This window comes from Magnolia sinica, chromosome 9 (genome assembly GCF_029962835.1).
Source record: "Magnolia sinica isolate HGM2019 chromosome 9, MsV1, whole genome shotgun sequence".
Taxonomy (NCBI): domain Eukaryota; kingdom Viridiplantae; phylum Streptophyta; class Magnoliopsida; order Magnoliales; family Magnoliaceae; genus Magnolia; species Magnolia sinica.
In genome coordinates, this window is record NC_080581.1 from 88929635 (window position 1) to 88950010 (window position 20376).

The following is a 20376-nucleotide window of genomic DNA, read 5'->3' on the forward strand; positions in this document are numbered from 1 at the left end:
ACAAGTGTCATATTCCTCAACATTAGAAATAAAGAAAGCGTGAGAAAAATAATTAAAAAAAATAAAATAGTAAAAAAATGCATTGTAGCTTACGCTACGGATGCTATGCGCTACGTAATATAGCGTACGCTACGACCCCTGTAGCGTACGCTACAGGGGATTTACGCTATTTGGGACGTTACGTAGTGCTACAGCCACGCTACGCTACGGGCGCTATTTGAAACACTGCGTGCTACACAACACTCTTAAAGGAGTAGTTGTCCTATATTTTAGCTTGTTTATATATAATTACATATATAATTAATAAAATCATAGATACAAAAAATAAGATGTGTATTGAAATATTAAATGTAATAATAAAAATATTATCACGTATCCACTCGACCGAGCCCGCTTGGGTTGGGTTTGGGTTGAGAATTTCCAACCCGAGGTTGGGTTAGGTTGGCTTAGAGTTGAGCACCCACTTGACCTAACCCGCCCAACCTTTAGCCCTAAATAAAGGTAGACTAACCTTGTGAGGATTAGGTGAGATCGTGGATCCACCCAGTTGGGTGGGATCCCTGACTCTAGGGCCCACTACAATGTATGTGACTAAATGCCCACTGTGATGTACGTGACTAAATCCACACTGTGCATCCACATTGAAAGCTCATTTTAGTGCATGTTTCAAAAACTAATGTAGATTTAAATCTCAAGTGGACCATAATGCAGGAAATAGTGATAATCAACCATTAAAAACTTTCCATGGGCCAAAAAGGTTTTGGATCAAGTTGATATTTGGGTGATCTCTTCATCCTGATCTTTATCACCTTATCGATAGGTTGGATAGCAAATAAATATTCCAATGGTCCCCTGTAGTTTTTAATGATGGGAATCAATCACTATTGTTGTGTGGTATGGTCCACAAAAGATTTGGATCTACTTCATTTTCAGGATCATGACTTTCAAAACGATGGATAGCTTAGGGTTCGTTTGGCACTGTAGATTAGAGGGGATTGGAGGAGGATTCAAATCCCCTTGGTTGTTTGGCAGCATATAGTAACTGGGGGTCTCAAATACAGGGGTTTCTAATCCCCTCTTTAAGGGTGTTTGCAATCCATTGTGAGAGCTTGGATTACACCTAAAATCATTTCAATAGTTGCATGTGTAACATGTGTGTTACGATACACTGTCATTTTATTGGGCACATGGCCCACCAATGATGATCAGCACCGTCCAAACATTGTCCATGTAAATCAGCACCGCCCAAACATTGTCCATATTAGTCAACGATTAAAAAACATTGGTTAGTCACTCAGACATGATCTTGTACTTGCGGCCCATCTGAGACTTGGAATTTCATCATTTTCAGGAAAAACATATATTTTAGTGGGCTTATCACAACCATATTGTCAAAAATTATTTATCTCACTAATTAAGGATACTAAAGTTGATTTAGTAATTAAATTCAAACTCCTATGAATATACAATGTATAGGTATTTTTAAATTAAAGTTGATTCACACTCCAGGTTGCCAAACACACGGGAAGGATTGCCAATCCAGGGGTCTCCAATCATGCGGGTTCCGAATCCAAATCCAGGGGGATCCAAATCCACGCTCCCAAACCGGCCCTTAGATTTAAGGCACATGCATCAAGCCCCACAGTCATGGGTCCCACTCATTTCGGTGGATCCTAGATCTCACCTGATCGGCTCCCACTGAACTTGTGCAGGAAGGTGCCGATGCCATATCATATTCAAATGACATTTTCATTTGACGATGAGACAGGGGTTGGTGGCCTGGCTCATAATGCTGTCGGGAGTGGATTGGACGAGACCCTACCGTTCCAGTTGGGTGGGATTCTGACTATGGGGCTAGGGATGATGTTTTTGTCTTAAATTCATACCGTTCAATCATTTTGAAAGATTATTTTAAGAGATGATCCAAAAATGGAACCAGCCTAAAATTTTCGATGGACCACACCACAAGAAATAGTCATGATTGAATCCCCATGATTAAAAACATCATAGATTCCACCATAATGTTTACTTGCCATCCAACCTGTTAATAAGATAAAAAACACATAGATGAAGAGACCACATAAATATCATAATGATCCAAAGATATTTTGGCCCACAAAAATTTTCTAGCAATCAATCGCAACTGTTTCATGTACCCCATTTAGGATTTGGATCTGCTTCATTTTTCGCATCATGCCTTAAAATGAGCTTTAAATATGGATGGATGGCGTGGATGTGATCAAATGCAATAAAGTGGACCCCACAGTTAGGGGATCCACCACTTCAGTTGATCCGGAGCCTCACCTAATCTGCTTTGTGATGGATTCCACAGCTTTTTCCTTTTTCTTTATTTTCCCTTCCTTTCTTTATATCTATTACCCTTCCTTTCTCTGTCGTAGCTTTTCTTCATTTTCGTCTTCCATTTCTCCATTCTCTTCGAATACTCAAAATCCACACTTCTTTTTGGGCTGTTTGCCGGCCGGACTTCCAGTATCTCGACTTGGCTCTCAGAGAAGGTAAAACTTTTTTCTCCTTCTTATTATTTTTATTTTTTTCTTTTGATTTTTCCCCTCTTTTTTTGGGAAGCGGATTGGCTGGCTGGTGTATGGTGTACCACACACCACCGATCTGGCCGGCGTGTGTACGAGTCGTGCGAAGGCTAGTGCTGCCGCTCCTCGATCTCTGCTTGTATGAACGGTTCAAAGTAGATCAAAGTTATATGGCTCAAAATGATGTATTTTTTATATCCAAACCGTTCATCCAATTTTCAAGATTATTTTAGAGCACGATCCCCAAAATGATCCATATCCAAAGCTTAAGTGGACCACACCACAAATAGCAGTGAGACAATGATCCTCACCGTTAAAACATTCGTCCGGCCCACCATAGCATTTATTTTCCATCCAATCCGTTCGTAAGGTCGCACAGACCTGGATAAAGAGGAATAAAAAATATCATATTGATCCAAAACCTCTGTGACCCCAAAACGGTTTTAATGGTAGATGTTCAATCTCCCCTGCTTTTGCAGTGTGGTACACTTTATCTTTGGATCTGTCTTATTCTTGGGCTCAAGCCTTAAGACGAGCTCGCCAAATGGAAGGACGGTTGTGATTTAACACATACCTCATGATGGGACCCACAGAACTTGGTGATATCAACACACTAGCAAGATCGGCGGTGTGTAGTAAACCAGCCAATCCGCTTCCCTTTCCTGGATGGATGTGGGAACGGATTGGCTACTCCCCCTGACACCGGCCGTGGCTGGTGTTCAGTGGTCTGTGGGCCCCACCATGATGTATGTGTTTCATCCATTACGTTCATCCATTTTAAAGATCATTTTAGACTTCATCCTAAAAATTAGAGGGATATAAATCTTAGGTGGACCACACCACAGGAAAACAATAGTGATTGGATATCCATCATTTAAATCCTCATAAGGCCAGTGTATTGTTTATCTGACATCCAATCTGTTGATTAGGTCATAAAGACCCAGATGAAGGGAAAAAACAAATATCAGATTGATCCAATACTTTTATGGCCCCCAAAAAGTTTTTCATGGTCGACGTTCATTCAACACTGTTTCCTGTAATGTGGTCCACTTGAGATTGGTATGTGGGGCCAAAAAGTTTTTAATGGTCGACGTTCATTCAACACTGTTTCCTGTAATGTGGTCCACTTGAGATTGGTATGTACCTCAATTTTTGTGTAATACCATAAAATGATCTACAAAAATAGATGGACGGAATGGATGAAACACATACATCATGGTGGGCCCACAGACCACCGAACACCAGCCAATGGCTGGTGGCAGGGGAGTAGCCAATCCGTTTCCGATGTATGGATGCCCCTTTTGAAGAAACGGTCCCACATGGCCGTATCGGTGCACCGTAAAGTTTATTTGCCATCCAACCGTTGATAAGGTCCACCAGATGGGCTTCATCCAAAACTTTTGTGGCCCATAAAAAGTTTTGGACGGTCATTCAACACTGTTTGCAATGATATAATCCATTTGAGTTTTAAATTTGTTTAATTTTTAGGATTAAATCTTATCTTAAGATGAAAAATAGATGTACTGAGTTGATATTCAACGCAGTTAGGGAGCGTATCACGAGGGCAGATTGGACTGGTAACAGAGATGTCTCTACTCGGTGATGTGCAGCCTCCACAGATATGGCCGTGACAAATCCACTACGTCCATCTCTTTTAAAGACCATAGTAGGATATGATCCTAAAAATCAGACATATATGCTTTATTTTTATGCTTATGCCTTAAACTAATCTGGAAAAAAGAAAAGATGAATGGAGTAGATGTAACACATACATCATGGTGGGCCGATGGAATGGTGCCATGTCCAGCCAATACACGTTGCGAGTCCCCTAGTAATCTCTCTATCCCCTATCCAAGTCATCCATCTACAATTATACCAACAAGATGAAAGGTTTGGATCATGCATCCAAGTAGGACCCATCGACTTCTAGATGCAGGTTTAACATAAAACACAATAGTTGTGCTGCAGACCGAAATGAGTGGGGGCAGTTTGGGTGGTCTGCGGATGGAGGTGGGCATCGAGTTGGGCAGAGTTAGATCTAACTTGACTCGATCCGGTTTTGAAAAAGGCCGAACTCGAACTTGATCTGACTCAGTACTGAGTCCAGCATGCTTGACTCGATCTGAGTCTGTGTCTAGGCTGGGTTGATCCAAACCGAGTCTGACTTGATAAAAAATACTAAGTCGGATCAAGTTCGCATTGATTCGAATCGAGTACAGCCTTGTGCTTCTCTTTTCTGACCCGAAAAGGATGCCGCCACTCTTTTTTATGGCCCCTATCTCCTCGTACAATCGCATGGTGTCCCCCACCCCTACTATGCCGTCCTGCATGCTTGTAGCCCTTCCACCCTATTCTGCCCCTATTACTCTCTCTCTCTCTCTCTCTCTCTCTCTCTCTCTCTCTCTCTCTCTCTCTCTCTCTCTCTCTCTCTCTCTCTCTAGTGCAGTTGCTGAAATCGAATTCATACCGAGTAAACTCAGTTGGGTCCACCTTAAATGTATGCGGCCTATCCACACCATCCATCCGTTTTTCCATTTAATTTAAGGGGTTGAGCCCAAAATTGAAGCACATCCAAAGATCAAGTGGATCACACCACAGGAAACAGTGGGGATAATGATTTCTACCGTTGAAGCCTTTCTAGCCCCAAAGTAATGTTTATTTGTCATCCAACCTCTTCATAAGATCATAAAGACATGGATGAAGGTAAAAAGCAAATATAAGCCTGATCCAAAACTTTTGTGGCCCCTAGGAATTTTTCAATGATAGAAATTCAATTAAATTGTTTCCTATGGTGTGGTCCATTTGAACATGATATATGCCTCATTTTTCAGCTCAAGAACTAAAATTATCTTTTAAAATGAATGGACGGAGAGGATAAAATATATAAATCATGATGGACCTCACAGAGTTTACTTAGTACGCTAAGCGTAGCACTACGCAATATGCTTCTGCAGTTGCTGACTATTTTGGATCTCTCTCTCTCCGAGATTTGACATGTTCACCCCCACCTTTCTCTATGGGATTCGACATGTACACCCACTCTATATACTCTACCTGACCCGAGTCGAGTCGGGTTTCGGATCAGGTCGAGTCTGATGGATCGAGTTTCGGGTCGAGTTACTGAGTAATTCGAACTCGACTTGGTTTGAGTTCAGATTGGGCGAAGCCTACTCAATTCGGAACGACTCACCCATTCGGTTCGGGGCCGAACAAGTCGGACGAGTCGAGTTAGTCGAGTCGGTTCGTGCCCAGCTCTATTTGCAGATCCCTAATTGTGGGCTCATTGATTATATTCATTTCATCCACATCGTCCATCCATTTTGAAAAGCTCATTTTAGGTCACGATCCTAAAAATGAAGCAAATCCAACTCTTAGGTGGACCACACCGGAAGAAACAATAGTGATTGAATCCTCACCATTAAAAACTTCATAGGGCCACTAGAATGTTTATTTGCCATCCAACTTGTTGATAAGGTTGTAAAGATCAAGATGAAGAGACCACAAAACTAAAACTTTTGTACCTCACGAGAAGTTTTTAATGGTGATTACCATTATTTCCTATATTATGGTTCACATGAGATTTGGATCTTCTTCATTTTTTTTGATCCTACCCCAAAATGAGTTTTCAAAACAAGTGAACGGCGTGGATATAAGTCATATACATCACAGTGGGCCTGGAGGTCATGGATCTCACCCAGCTCTGTCGATCCGACGATCCCCAAGGCCGTGCCCTAAATGAAATGCGCGTGGTTGGTGGCCTTTCAAATAAAAGGCCCACTGTAGTGGTTATTTGCCATCCAATCTAAGATTGGGTCATATAACCTTGGATGAAGGGAAGCACAAATATAAGTTTGATCCAAAAGTTTTGGGGCTGCTAGGAAGATTTCAATGTTAAGAATTCAATTCCCAATTTTTCCTATGGTGTGGTCCAATTGAGCTTTTGATCTACATCATGTTTGGGCTCATGCACTACAATGAGCAACAAAAACCGATGGACCACATGGATAAAACATGCACATCATGGTGGGGCCCATAGAGCTTTGAGCTTTGACACCAACTATTTGGATGCCATTGGGGTCACCATTCAAACTGCATCATCCGTTTTGGTGGGATAAGGACTCCGTGGGACCCACTGTGGTGTAAGGACTTTGTGGGACCCACCACAGCACATTGTGTAAGTACTATGTGAGACCCACAATGGTGTTTGCATTTTATCAACTCCAACCATCTGTTTTGCCAACTCATTTTAGGGCATGGTCCTAAAATTGAAGGATATCCAAAGCTCAAGTGGACCACACCACAAAGAAGTGGGGATTGTATACCTACCATTGAAAACTTCTTTTGTATTGTAGAAGTCTTGGAACAATTTGATATTTGTGTTTTCAGGGTCTTTATGACCTTTTATTTATTTTTATTTTTATTTATTATTATTTTTTTTTTATGCCAACATCATAGTGACCCTTTTAAAAAAAAAAAAAAAACGCCAACATCATATTGGACCTAATTATGGACAAGTTGAATGGCAAATAAACATCATAGTGGGCCTTAGAATGTTTCAACATTAAGCATCTTTGTCCCCATTGCTTTCCGTGAGGTGGTCCACGTGAGGTTTGGAACTACCTCAATTTTAGGCTCATGCCTTATAATGATTTTGCAAAATGGATGAACGGTGTGGATATAACACATATGTCATAGTGGGGCCCAATGAAGTTTGCCACCTCAATAAGTCTGTTGTTATGCTCTATACTACCCAATCCGAGCCTAGGGAGAAGCGGAAACTAATGTGAAAATCACATGAAAAAGGTCTAATAAGTCCATTGGCATCTCTACTCTAATTCAATAAGAGCTACTCTAATAAGCTCTTTTCAAGTACGAAAAGCTATCATTTGAAATAAATACATTTAGCAAAAAATTTAAATAAGAGCTTTTTTAGGGGCAATTGATGTCATTTTTAGAGATTGTGCGAGCTCCATTATAAGAGCATTCGAGATGGTTGTTTTGGTGGATCTCACCATAGATGGATTGTGCCCTAAATGGCAAAACACTATATGGCTACCTAAGATCTTTATATATTAAGACATGTGGGCCATCGATTATGTCGGATATTAGATGTGGATCGTCTATCATATGGAGCCCACCTTTGATGTGGACCGTCCATCGTGTGAGCCAAACTTCCAAAGTAGGTTGTACATCATGCAAGACCTGTCTCGTATGTATAACATTCATCATTAGGGGCCCACCTTGATACTAGTCATCCATCATATGGGGCCTACCATCAATGTTGATTGTCCTTTATGTGAGGCTTCTCAATGTCCGCTACCCGTCACCCACACGTGGCGTCTGCATTTGATGTGTTCATAGTGTGGGCCCTACCTTCGAAGTAGCTTGTCCATCATGTGGGGCCCACTTTTGATATTTGTCATTCATCATGTGATTTTTGATGTGATTTTGATTTCCCTCATCAATGAGTTGTACGGGAGGTTCAATGTGGTGTTCTACAGTGCTTGTAAGTTCACATGCAACATTTATGTCCACGTGATCTGATGTAGCTTTGACCGGAGCTATATGCCTTTCTTCTTCAAATACAAAGTTTCTAATGTTCGTGTTCCCACTGTTTTCAATGTCCTCAATGAATCTGGTATTCTCAATCTCAATAATCCTAATAGAGTGGGAAGGACAATAGAATCGATAGCCTTTTGATCTTTCCGGATATCCAATAAAGAAATAGCTTATGGTTTTAGGATCAAGTTTTCTTTCATGTGGGTAATAAATTTTGGCCTTAGCAGGACATCTCCAAACGTATAGATATCAAAGACTTGACTTTCTCCAATTTCATAACTCAAAAGGGGTTTTCCTTATAGCCTTGCTAGGGACCCTATTAAGGATATGAATTGCATTTTTATTCGCATCACCCCACAGAGATTTTGGCAATGTCGAATTACTTGTCATGTTTCGTATGATATCCATCAGGGTGCGATTGCACCTTTTAGCCACACCATTCTGCTTTATAGTCCCAGGTATGATGTACTGGGCGACAATGTCACAATTTTACAAGTATATAGTGAATGGTCCTGGATTGAGACCTGATTCATCGTATCTACCATAGTATTCACCACCACGGTCAGACCTGATGACTTTAATCTTCTTATTAAGTTAATTTTCAACTTCGATCTTATAGATTTTAAATGTATTCAAGACATCTGATTTTTCACTGATAAGATAGACGTAACCGAAACGAAAGTAGTCATTTATAAAAGTAATAAAATATTTATATCCACTCCAGGATGATGTAGAAAATGGTCTACAAATGTCTATATGTATCACCTCTAAGAGTCGCATACTCCTTATTGCACCTTTCTTTCGGGTTCCAGTCTGTTTTCCTATAATGCAATCAATACACACTTTAAAATCGAAGAAGTTTAAAAAATTAAGAATCCCTTCTCACACAAGCCTGTCCAATCACATATGCCACAAAACGGAGGAATTCTCATAGTCTAGTCTTCGTTTGATTCTTATTTTATTTCCATGCACGCCATTAGTATTATAGACGTGTGAGGTATTTAACTTTAACTAGTATATGTTGTTCACCATAGAGTCGGTGTCAACTTTAATCAAATTAAAGTAAATACTAAATTCTTTATTCTCAAATTGAAAAAAATATCCCGATTTATCTAAACGAGAAATAGAGACTACATTGTGTCTTATAGAAGGCATACAAAATATATATACCAAATCCAATAAATAACTTAACTCTAACCTAAGTTTATAAAGTCCAATAGCCTCCACGTCGACTTTAATACCATTGCCTATGTATACTGAGTACTCCACATCAGTTAGTTGCTTGGTCTGTAGTAAGTTTTGCATAGAAGTACATATGTGAATAGTAGTTTCTAAATCTATCCACTAACAATCCACCGATACAACAATTAAATTGGATTCAAAATAGACTAGGATAGAATGTTTTCCCTTCTTTATAAGTCATTCCTTATATTTCACGCAGTCGTTCTTTTGATAGCTCGGCTTCTTGCAAAAGAAGCAATTGTTACCTTTAGCCCACTTGCGACTTGATCCATTCTCAAGTTGATTTTCATGATTTTCTCCCGGAGGACCTGAGGATCCATTGTTAGAACCTTGGTTCAATTTTCTTTTCCCTTTATGCCTAGTCCATGTCCTTGCCCTGAAGTCACCATATTAACATTTTGTACCTTGTCTATCATTTGATTCTATCCTCCTCTTAAACTCACTGAGAAATCAGTTCGTCCAACGTCCATTTGTCCTTTAGGGTATTATAGTTCACCAAGAATGTACCATATTGAGGAGGTAAATTGTTCATGACCAAGTGAACTAGTTTTTCATCTGTAATCTCTAGGCCTAGAGAGCGGATCTTAGATACAACTTTGATCTACTCTATGATGTATGCACAAATGTTTCTTTTTCTGTTATAGGATGAGCGAGTTAATTTGTTCAGCATAAAACCCACTTTAGTTTTATCCAATTTCTTAAATCAGTTTCTCATTTCGGTTAAAATTTTTTTTGGCCTTATCTACTTTAGGCATGACACCTCTCATTGACTTAGAAATCGAATACTTTATGATTTTGAGGTACATTTCATTAGATTTAGACCATGTCTCGTAACGGTCAACCTCTGATTCAGTAGCATTTTCAGATGGTTTTGGAGGCTCTGATTTTATCAATGCAAGGTCTAATTGCAAGCAACCTACAACAATTTCAATTAATTCTTCCATTGGACATAATTAGGCCCGGTTAGGGCATGAACATGGTGCATTTGAGTTGCAATTGAAATTGAAACAAAAGATATATATACTTACATTAGTAGATTGATAATATATATATATATATATATATATATAGATATATATATATATATATATATATACTTACATTAGTAGATTGATAATATAAAACAAGATATTAGGCAAAACTTATCAATTTAGTTGATAGGGAAGGGCCATCAACTGAGCTATCCAGGATGAAGATGGGCCCAACCATCCAATCCTAGTAAGAATTGGTTACATCATCATTACTCCTCCTGTAGGAGGTAATTATAATATGCAAGTGATTCTTCAAAACATAAAGTTAAGCGATACCAATTATGTAAATTTGAGACACTTAACATCTGTGGGTAGGATGAGTCTTTCAGCTCTATATCGCTAACACCATTTACTCCACCTATTCATGTCCCTACCAAATAGCAATCGTCTGTGTTTTTCTCACCATCTGCATGAAATGCGAACGCAACTGCATGCAATCCTCTTAATCTCAATATCACAAGTTTGTACTTGTAAAATTTTCACTGATTGAGGTCACTATGGTAGCTAACACAACCGAATCCAATTCTATGAATATGGACTTAGGATTGCGATCATAATCTTGCCCTCAATGGATTATATCTAAATCAATTTGATACGGCTCACAAGACGGTTGGTATTGACCGTTGGGAAATTTAAGGAACTTAATAGGAGAAACATGCACGCAGCCTACATTATCAATATTCCAACCATCTACATCAACTCCATAAAAGATGCGTAATAGGCTTACAATAGGGCCAAATCAAGTCTCTAAATGATCTGGTTATCACCAATTAGCATTATAAATATAGCCCTTAACATTCATATGATAGATGTTGGTATGGAACAATTCAGATGGATAGTTAGACCTTTACATTAGTGTCCATAAGATGGACAGTTCAAATCTAATACTAAAGATGCTGATGATGAAAGGTCCGTGATCTTTACTGTCTATCTAGCGAATGAACTAGATTATATGCTTATTGTGAACTAAACATACGACCCTGATCTAGGAAACAAATCTCAAAATTGGTCTTAAGAGAGGCCTTGATGAAGACCTCAAGTGATGTGGTAATCAGGCCTACAAATAATCTCAATTGAATGTGAGCTTGATGGTCCGAAAAGATGGGCCTTAACCTAGATTCATATGCATTACCTATGGATGAGGCCCATTAGAGGTATGGGGAACATGGTCGAACGGCCCAAGATATGCTGAATGTGCCCATCCAACAAATCATATCAGGATGTAGGTGGATCCCGATTGCTGGTCCAGAATGCGGACCCGACCATCGTTGTGGGCCCATTCAACATATCTTGAAACGACTGCAATCGGGTCCACTGATCCGATTACAAAAGGGGGTGGTTTTGATCGCAAGGGGTAGAAAAGCCCTAGTTGCCATAGAGAGCACAACCGATCGAAAACCCATGCCGTTCACACCTTCCTCAATGTCGAACGGAACATCATCTCCAACCATGTTAATGGCTGCCATGGTGAGAAGACATGGCTGCCACTTATCGCGGCCACCGATTGGAAATGCAGAAGATGGTCAGAAGAAGCATCTCCGCTCGTTGTTGGCCATGGTTGCTGGAACAAATGTGGTGGGTTTCTATATGCGGCAGCCATTAATGGTGGTGCAGAGCTCCTTTGCATCATGCTCTACCATCATCCATGTCTCCTCCCACAGCGTTGACGATTGGATCTTAGTCGGAATTAATGGCTACTATGGTCTAAGCATTACAAGTCTACTTCTATCGATGACAAGAGTAAGGGTGTAAAGGAACCCTTTGTTGTGTCTATATATGGGTATGTAAACCCTAATGTCTAAACTAGGGAATGTGAAAGAGCTGATTATCTGAGATAGAAATCCCTAATCGATATTGGATTTGGGATTTCTAATATCTAACTTCCCGGATTTGAAATTTCAATCGATGGATTTAGGGATTCGAAATCTAAGATCCCAATATCTGGATTCAGGGATTCGAAAATCTGAGATGCCAATATCTAGATTCAGGGATTCGAAAATCTCTGATTTGAGAATTGGAATCCCTACTGGCCCTGATAGATCCTTCATACTTGATGATAGTGGCTTTGATACCAAATGTTAGATCTAGATGCGGAACAGCCGTAGGATCTACTATGCATTGGATATGAAAGACTGATGAAGAAGATGGCTTACCTATTTGCATAGCCATTGTTGTGAAATCGGACCGCTAGGATCTTCTTTTCCTTTCACCATTTAAAAAAGATACGATGGGATTGAGCTTCTGTCGATGGTGATGGATTGGGGACCCATCTCTTATTTATATTTGTGAGAGCAAAGGAGTTTGAAACCCATCACAACTCCTCTCCCTAAAAGGCTCCACACGAATTGGCAATCCTAATTCCTTTATAATCCTGTGTGCATGTAACAGTTATAGCACTCCACCCCTAACACGTATTTCTGGATGTATCACAACATAGTGGGGGCCACTGGTGCACCCAATCACACTCTCCAACCTGTAGGTTAATCTAGACCTTGATCAATAAGGCCCACCCTAGGATTCTTACAATGGGGCACACTTTCTATGTGGATCATCCATCATGTGGCCCACTTTGGATCTATGTCCTCCATCAATGAGACCTTGGATGTGGACTATCCATTTGGTGGGGCCCACTTGATGTGGTTCGTCCATTTTGGGGGGGGGGGGGGGGAGATGTGAGCCATCCATCATGTGAAGCTTGCTTCATCCATTATGTTGTCCCATCTTGATATGGACCATTCATTATATGAGGCCCCACCTTCAAGATGGGTCATTCATCATATGGGCCCACCTTCAATGACCATCATCCATCATGTGGCTCCCACCTTTGATGCGGACCACCCATAAAATGAGACCCACTTGATGTGGATGTTCCATCATGCTAGGGCACAATCTAATCTGTATCATCCATCATGTGGGGCCCACCTTTGATGTAAATCATTCATTATGTGGGCCCACCTTGATGTGTACCATACATCATGTGGGGCCCCACATTCAATATGCATTGTTCATCATGAGGGCGCCACCTTTGATGTCCACCATCCGTCATGTGAGTCCCACCTTTGTCATGGACCATCTATCATATGGGGCCCGCTTAATGTAGATAGTCCATCATGTGGGACACATTTTGATCCGAGTAATCCATCATGTGGGACCCACCTTTGATGTCCACCAACTATCATGTAGGTTCCACCTTTACTATGGACCATCCATCATGTGGGTTCCAACCTTCAATATAAGTCATTCATCATGTGGGCCCACCTTTAATGTCAACCTTCCATCATGTGATCCCACATTCAATGTCCACCATTTATCATGTGGGTCCCACCTTTAATGTGGATTGTCCATCATGTGGGGCCCAACTTGATGTGGGCCATCCATCATATAGGGCTCACATTTGATGTGACCATACATTATGTGGGCCCACCTTTGTTGTGGACCATTCATCATGTTGGGCACCATCTTCACTATAGGTCATTCATCATGTGGGCCTACCTAAGAGAGATTGTTAAAAAAAAAAAAAAAAAAAAAAAGAAAAGAAAAAAGAGAGAGAATGGTGCAAGATTGAAATTATTTTAAAACTTTTAAGGATAAAATTGTTCAAAAATTGATTAAAAAAACTATCTACCCACTTAAGCCAAATAATCTATTTTTCAAAAAGTAACCCTTCCCCAACTTATAAAATGGAAGCTTATTTGATATTTACTAAATGAATAAACTATCTAATTAGGCTTGTACCAAATAGCCTGAAATCCTTTTTATTTTTTATTTTATTTTAATTTTTTAGATTTTAATTAAGCCAATAAGCTGTTATTTGTAGAGATCCCAAACACCCCCTAAATATATGTATTTTATTTTTTATTCTTACATTTTATTAGCTAATTAACCTCACCTTACATCATGACCTGTGGGTGTACTAATAAGCCTAACTATTGTATTTTAGATCCAAAGTTAAAGTGTACCACACCACCGATAAAAGAAAACTATGCTACTGTTGAAAACTTCTTTTGAGGCCACAGAAATGCCTGATGAAGTTGATATTTGTGTTTTAGATTCATCCAAGTATGGGTGACCTTACGAACAGTTAGATGGAAAATAAGCATAACGATTGGTCTTGGGAAGCTTTAAAGTAGTGTGATTCACTTGAGCTTTGGATATAACTAATTTCTTGTATCCTGCTGTAGAATTATCTAAACAAAACTGATGAACGGTGTTGTTGTAACACAAAAGTTAGGGGAAGGTTGCGTACGTTAAAAGTTGTGTTGTGGATAAGGCAATCTTGAAAAATGAGCAACAACATTGGAATTTTCTGTCTTCAACACGGAAACGGATTGGCTACTCCCCTGCCACCAGCCGATGGCCAGTGGTCGGTGCTTTGTGGGCCCAACTATGATGTATATGTTTCATCCATGCCATTCTATTTTTAAGATAATTTTATATTATGAGCCCAAAAATGAAGTATATCCTAATATCAAATGTACTACGTCGTTCATTAGAACGTCGACCATTAAAAACTTTTTGAGGGCCATAAAAGTTTTAGATGAAGCTGTTATTTGTTTTTTCCCTTCATCTAGGTCTGTATGACCTAATCAACAGATTGGATGTCAAATAAACAGTACAGTGGGCCATAGGAGGATTTTAATGGTGGATATCCAGTCAATATTGTTTTCCTCTGGTGTGGTCCACCTGAGATTTATTTACCTCTGTTTTCATTTGAAGCCCTAAAATGATCGGTAAAAATGAATGAACGGCATGGATAAAAGACATACCTCACAGTGGGGCCCGCAGAGCACCGAACACTAGCCACCGGGCCAGTGGTGGGGGAGTAGCCAATCCGTTTCCCAACAACACAGATGATCCGCACTCAAAGAGAGTCGTGGGTTTTACGAAAGCAGAAGATGAAATAATTAAGTGCGCCTTTCCTTTTGTAGGGAGAGACTTTCCTTGTTGAAGAAGGCTATTTTTTGAACATGGAAGCTTCTGAAGGAAGGGAGACAGAGAGAATGGCTAAGAGTGCTGTTCAATCCGCCGCAGAAACTCTGACCTATTTTCTAAGGCAGAAAGATTTTTACCTTCCCCATGTAGATAGGTGTGTTATGCCACTTCGAAACGAACTCAAAACCTTACTCAAAGACGTGGATGGGATGCGCGGGTATAATGAAAGTGTTCAGCTAATAGAAGTAGCAAACAACATCAAGAACGTCATCGACTCCTTCATCTTTAAAATTGCAGAGCAACGAGGAGAGACGAGTGCTGGATTGATGAGTTACCAATCCACTTTTAATAGTGGCGTCAAAGACAAACCAGCCATTGAGGATCTTGGAAAGAATATCTTCGACTTAAAAAGAAGGCTCGACGAGATCTTGTCCAACAGATCGCAGTACGGCATCCACAATATACAGCCATCTGGAGAAGCTTCAACTTCTTCGAATCAATGCAAGATACAGAGGGAGAAGAGGACTCCTATTGTCGAGGAAGCCGAAGTGGTCAGCTTTGAAGACGAGACAAGGACATTGGTGGGGAGGCTGATTACAGGAGATATGCGGCGTGTTGTCATTTCCATCACTGGTGCGGGAGGAATAGGAAAGACTACTCTTGCAAAGAAAGTTTACGATAATATCCAAGTACGGAAGAGTTTCGATTTTTGTCATTGGGCGAATGTGCCTCGAGAATATTATCAAGTGCGAGATATTCTTTCGGCATGTATCGACACTTTCCATCCACGGTTCTTTCGAGGCTCAATGGAGAGTGATAGTGAGGAAGACTTGCGGAGAAAACTCTCTGTCTACTTGGAACGGATGCGGTATCTGGTGGTAATTGATGGTATATGGTCCAAAGAAGCTTGGGATGGCTTGGTTACTGGATTTCCAGATTGGGAAAATGGCAGCAGAGTGCTGCTCACGACTCGTAATGAAGAAGTAGCTGAGTATGCAGATACACAGAGCACACCCCATAAATTACGTTTTCTCAATGAAAATAAGAGCTGGACATTGTTTTGCAAGAAGGCACTACTGGAAAATCCTTCTCCTGCATGCCTTCCAAATCTGGAGGAGTTGGGGAGAAGGATGGTTGCGAAATGTGGAGGTTTACCTCTAGCAATCACAGTGTTAGCAGGCGTCCTATCAAGGAGAGAGAAGTCAGTGTATGAGTGGGAGAAAGTGCTTAGAAGTGTAGAATGGTGGCCACATCATAGCCAAGAAGATGCCATCTCTGTCGTATTTGCCCTGAGCTACGATGACTTGCCCTATTACTTGAAGCCCTGCTCTCTTTATTTTGGAGCATTTCCTGAACACTCCGAAATCTGTGTGGACGAATTGATTCGGATATGGATAGCGGAAGGATTCGTGCAGAGAAGAGGAGAAAAAGAAATGGAAGACGTTGCAGAGGATTATGTAGAAGAGCTCATCAGTAGAAGCATGATTCAGGTGGCCAAAAGGAAAAGCAATGGAATGGTTAAAACATGCCGCATTAATAATAATCTACGCGACCTTGCGATTTCAAAAGCAAAGAACGAAAGATTCCTGTACGTGTATGGTAACAAAGTGCCTACGTCATCCATCATGGCAGACCGACTTGCAATTACTAGTGGTGACATCAGCAACTGCAGCTCTCTGAACAGCTCCACTCCACATCTCCTCTCTTTGTTGGACTTCAGTTACGAGAGTGGCTTGCCAGAGAAACTAGCTCTGAATATCTTGGGCGGATCTTTCGAATTTCTTAGGGTGTTGCATCTCCAAAGCAGAGAACTCTCAAGTCTCCCTGACGAAATTGGGGACCTAATCCAGTTGAGGTACCTACGTCTGGAAATGCGGCAGTTAAAATTTCTACCATCCACCATAACTCGCCTGTCCAATTTACAGACTCTTGATATACGGCATTCATTCAAGTTAGATTGGCTACTAGATGATATTACGAAGATGGAACAGATAAGGCACTTAATGGTACGCAATAGTGGGTTCAGCAACGGCATGCAACTCCATCACTTGAGCAATCTCCAAACGCTTACGAGAGTAAGGGCGGGCAGCTGGATGGAAGGGTTGGAGAAACTGACCAATTTGAGAGATTTGGGAATAGATGAAATACGAGGAGATGTCCATATGGCATTATCTCGTTCCATTAGTAAATTGGTCCACCTCAGATCATTGTCGCTAAGTGCAAGTTATCAATTGCGGATTCCGGCTTTTGAGTCCTTCTCAAAACATGAGCATCTATATAAAATGAAATTGAAAGGACGCTTAGAGAAATTACCAGAGTCGCATGTATTCCCACCTAACCTCACTGAGCTTTGCTTGTATTATTCCAAATTAGAACGAGACCCGATGGTAACACTGGAGAAGCTGCCCAACCTTCGGAGTCTCTATTTCCACGGCTTTATTGAAGACGTTTACACAGGAAAGGAAATGGTTTGCTCTGCTGGAGGGTTTCCACTGCTCGACACTTTGACTATTGGTGCATTCCCTGAATTAAAGGAGTGGAGAGTGGAGGAAGGAGCTATGCGGAATCTTAGGTGTTTGGAGATTTCATACTGCAAAAGATTGAAGATGCTTCCTGATGGATTGCGATATATCATCACCCTTCAAGAATTGAAGTTGGAATACATGTCAGAAGAATTGAAAGAAAGAGTAAGAAAGATCGAGGGTAAGGATTGGTTAAAGATCCAACACATACCCTCAATTTTCATCCAATAAGAGTAAGGATATCTTTTTCTTTATTTAAATTTTATTTGTCATTTCAATTTTGATATATTTATTAAATTTGGATCCTCTGCCCGCCATATCAGCAGGGATTTTTTATTTGTTGCAATGTGATTAGTGGAGTCAGTGATCACGTAGCCATTCACATTGCAACAAGCAGGAAGTCCCTGCTTGTGTCAAAGAGAGAAGATCCAGACTCTTATTTATCTTAATTGTCAGTGAGGGATGTTTATTGCCTGGTGTGGTGCCACTGGCACCAGGATATCCCTGATGGCTTGATGTGGTGCATTTTTCTTTGGCTTGATGTGGTGCATTTTTCTTTTATTTTCGTTATTGTATTCCGAGGATCTAGGTACCTTGGATCTAGGTAGCTTGAGGTACTTTCTTGGAATCACGTTTGACGTCAACAATTCCGTGCGCAGAACTATGATGTCGTTGACGTACATAAACAACCAAAATCACAATCCCTTGCACAATTTGGTTTATGAAAATGCAGGAAACAGTGGTCATTGGCTGCCCAATAAGTGACATTTACTGTGGATGGCTCATTGTTTTAAAATACACCAAATTGGATGATCCTAAGCATCCATTTGTGACATTAGGACCTAAAATATGAAAGGCTAGGATCCTGTGGACAGTGGGGTTATTAAAGGAGGATCGGAGTCCTCTACAGCACCTGTTTTTACACCTGAAATCCACTTCTTTCATCAGGTGATAATCCTTACATTTAGTACACATGCAAAATATTAGACCGATGAAAAACTCAAGTGGTCCACACCAACAGAAAAAATATGATTTTTGTATCTTCCTGCATCTTTTTGTGTCACACCTGATGAATGGCTTTGATGAAAGATACAGACATCGTAGTGGCCCCAGACACAAACCACGTTTACCATCTACCTGGTGGGACCCAGGAGATCAAGTGATGAACTAAAATGCATGATAGGCCTCCATCAAATATATGGATGCTTAAATCAAATCTCAACCGTCAAAATTCTATCAACAAGTGTCCATGATCTGAGGTCAGAATTCTCTAATTTATCTAATTCTGGAAGTGTGTGGACCAGGTTTGGATTTTGATTGGGCTAGGGGTAGATGAATTTTAGGTGGACTAGACCTGTGTGAACGAGTGGGCCCCATTGTAGAGTTATCCAGGCCATTTGTCTGTTGGGACATAATTTGGATGGACCATATGCAGAAAATCTCATGGACTGGACAATCACAATCTTTCATTTTGTGGTCTGCTAATAGACGGCTAGAGAGAGAAATGAAGCAGCGGCTTACATTCATATAAGAAATAGGCCCAACATTGGTTGGACAGGATCTTCCTATCTGGAGTTGCGATTTACCAGACCAATGATCTGGATCACCCGAGTATTAAACCCTGGGCCCCACTAGAACCTAATGAAAATCTGATAACACTCTCCTATTGCAGGTAACCCTCGTGAACACCCTAAATTGTGGTCCCATTCAGCTTGTGACTGGTGGAGATCATCACCGTTCAATTACTCTTCCGTGGATGGATGGACTGTGGCTCATTCCAGTCACAATCAGGTGAGCAAACAGTCAGTGCGATCAGATGGGCCCTCTTAACGTTCTTTAATTCTCTTCACACGTGTCATTGTTTTATATGTGCAAGATCTAAGCCGTTCACCAGCTTGAACCCCTGAAGAATCACCTGAACCTGACCCGATTAGCAAGTGAGCCTACTCGGCTGCTCAGATCCGACAGCCCTTTCATTTCTGGAAGCTTCCCATTAACATCATATACAGGCCTGTCTTCTGCTTTGGAAATTTTGTTGAATGTAGGTGGGCCACATACGGTTCATTACATTGACCTCCGAATCAGACCCATGTTTTAACACATGGGCCTCCATACAAACTTGTAACCAACCCAGCCCATTTCCACCCATAAGGCCCAATAAAAAACCAGACCGAACCCAGCCCACTGCCAGCACTACACAGAAACAGAAGACCACTTGACACAGAGTCTCAGTTAAGTGGGGCATGGGCCAGGCAGCCCGCACGACTAAGTAGAAATAGGACTTGGGCCTTTAATGGGCCCAAAGACAGGCTCGTGGTGGAAATCTTGGCCCAGTGTCAAGGCCCATCCTTGATCGGGCCACAAACCTTGAATGGCCCAGCCCAATTGAGTGGGCTACCATGACACGACAAGACATGGACTGAGTTTAAAGATACTAAACAAGTGGTTTCATTTAATGCACTTTTGTATTTGAAAAGGAGGGGTGTAAATGGGCCAGGCTCGGGCCTGAAAAATCAGAATCTTTTTTAATGATTGGCGATG

At 40.8% G+C, this 20376-nt stretch overlaps 2 protein-coding genes across 2 annotated transcripts; both read left to right on the forward strand.

Moving 5' to 3' along the window:
• The first annotated feature begins 2291 nt into the window (after positions 1 to 2291).
• LOC131255348 (putative disease resistance RPP13-like protein 3) lies at positions 2292 to 17285 on the forward strand. Its single transcript, XM_058256047.1, has 3 exons — positions 2292 to 2516; positions 15310 to 17168; positions 17270 to 17285. The coding sequence occupies exons 2-3, from the start codon at positions 15349 to 15351 to the stop codon at positions 17283 to 17285; spliced, it is 1836 nt and encodes a 611-aa protein (XP_058112030.1). The 5' UTR covers positions 2292 to 2516; positions 15310 to 15348.
• Positions 17286 to 17376: 91 nt separating this feature from the next.
• LOC131256010 (disease resistance protein RPP8-like) lies at positions 17377 to 18336 on the forward strand. Its single transcript, XM_058257005.1, has one exon. It carries the CDS (start codon positions 17407 to 17409, stop codon positions 18064 to 18066), a length of 660 nt encoding a protein of 219 aa, XP_058112988.1. The 5' UTR covers positions 17377 to 17406; the 3' UTR covers positions 18067 to 18336.
• Positions 18337 to 20376: the final 2040 nt, after the last annotated feature.

Excerpts from the sequence above, each read along its gene's own strand:
- LOC131255348 (XM_058256047.1), top strand. The coding sequence starts at position 15,349 with ATGGAAGCTTCTGAAGGAAGGGAGACAGAGAGAATGGCTAAGAGTGCT.
- LOC131256010 (XM_058257005.1), top strand. The coding sequence starts at position 17,407 with ATGGAAGGGTTGGAGAAACTGACCAATTTGAGAGATTTGGGAATAGAT.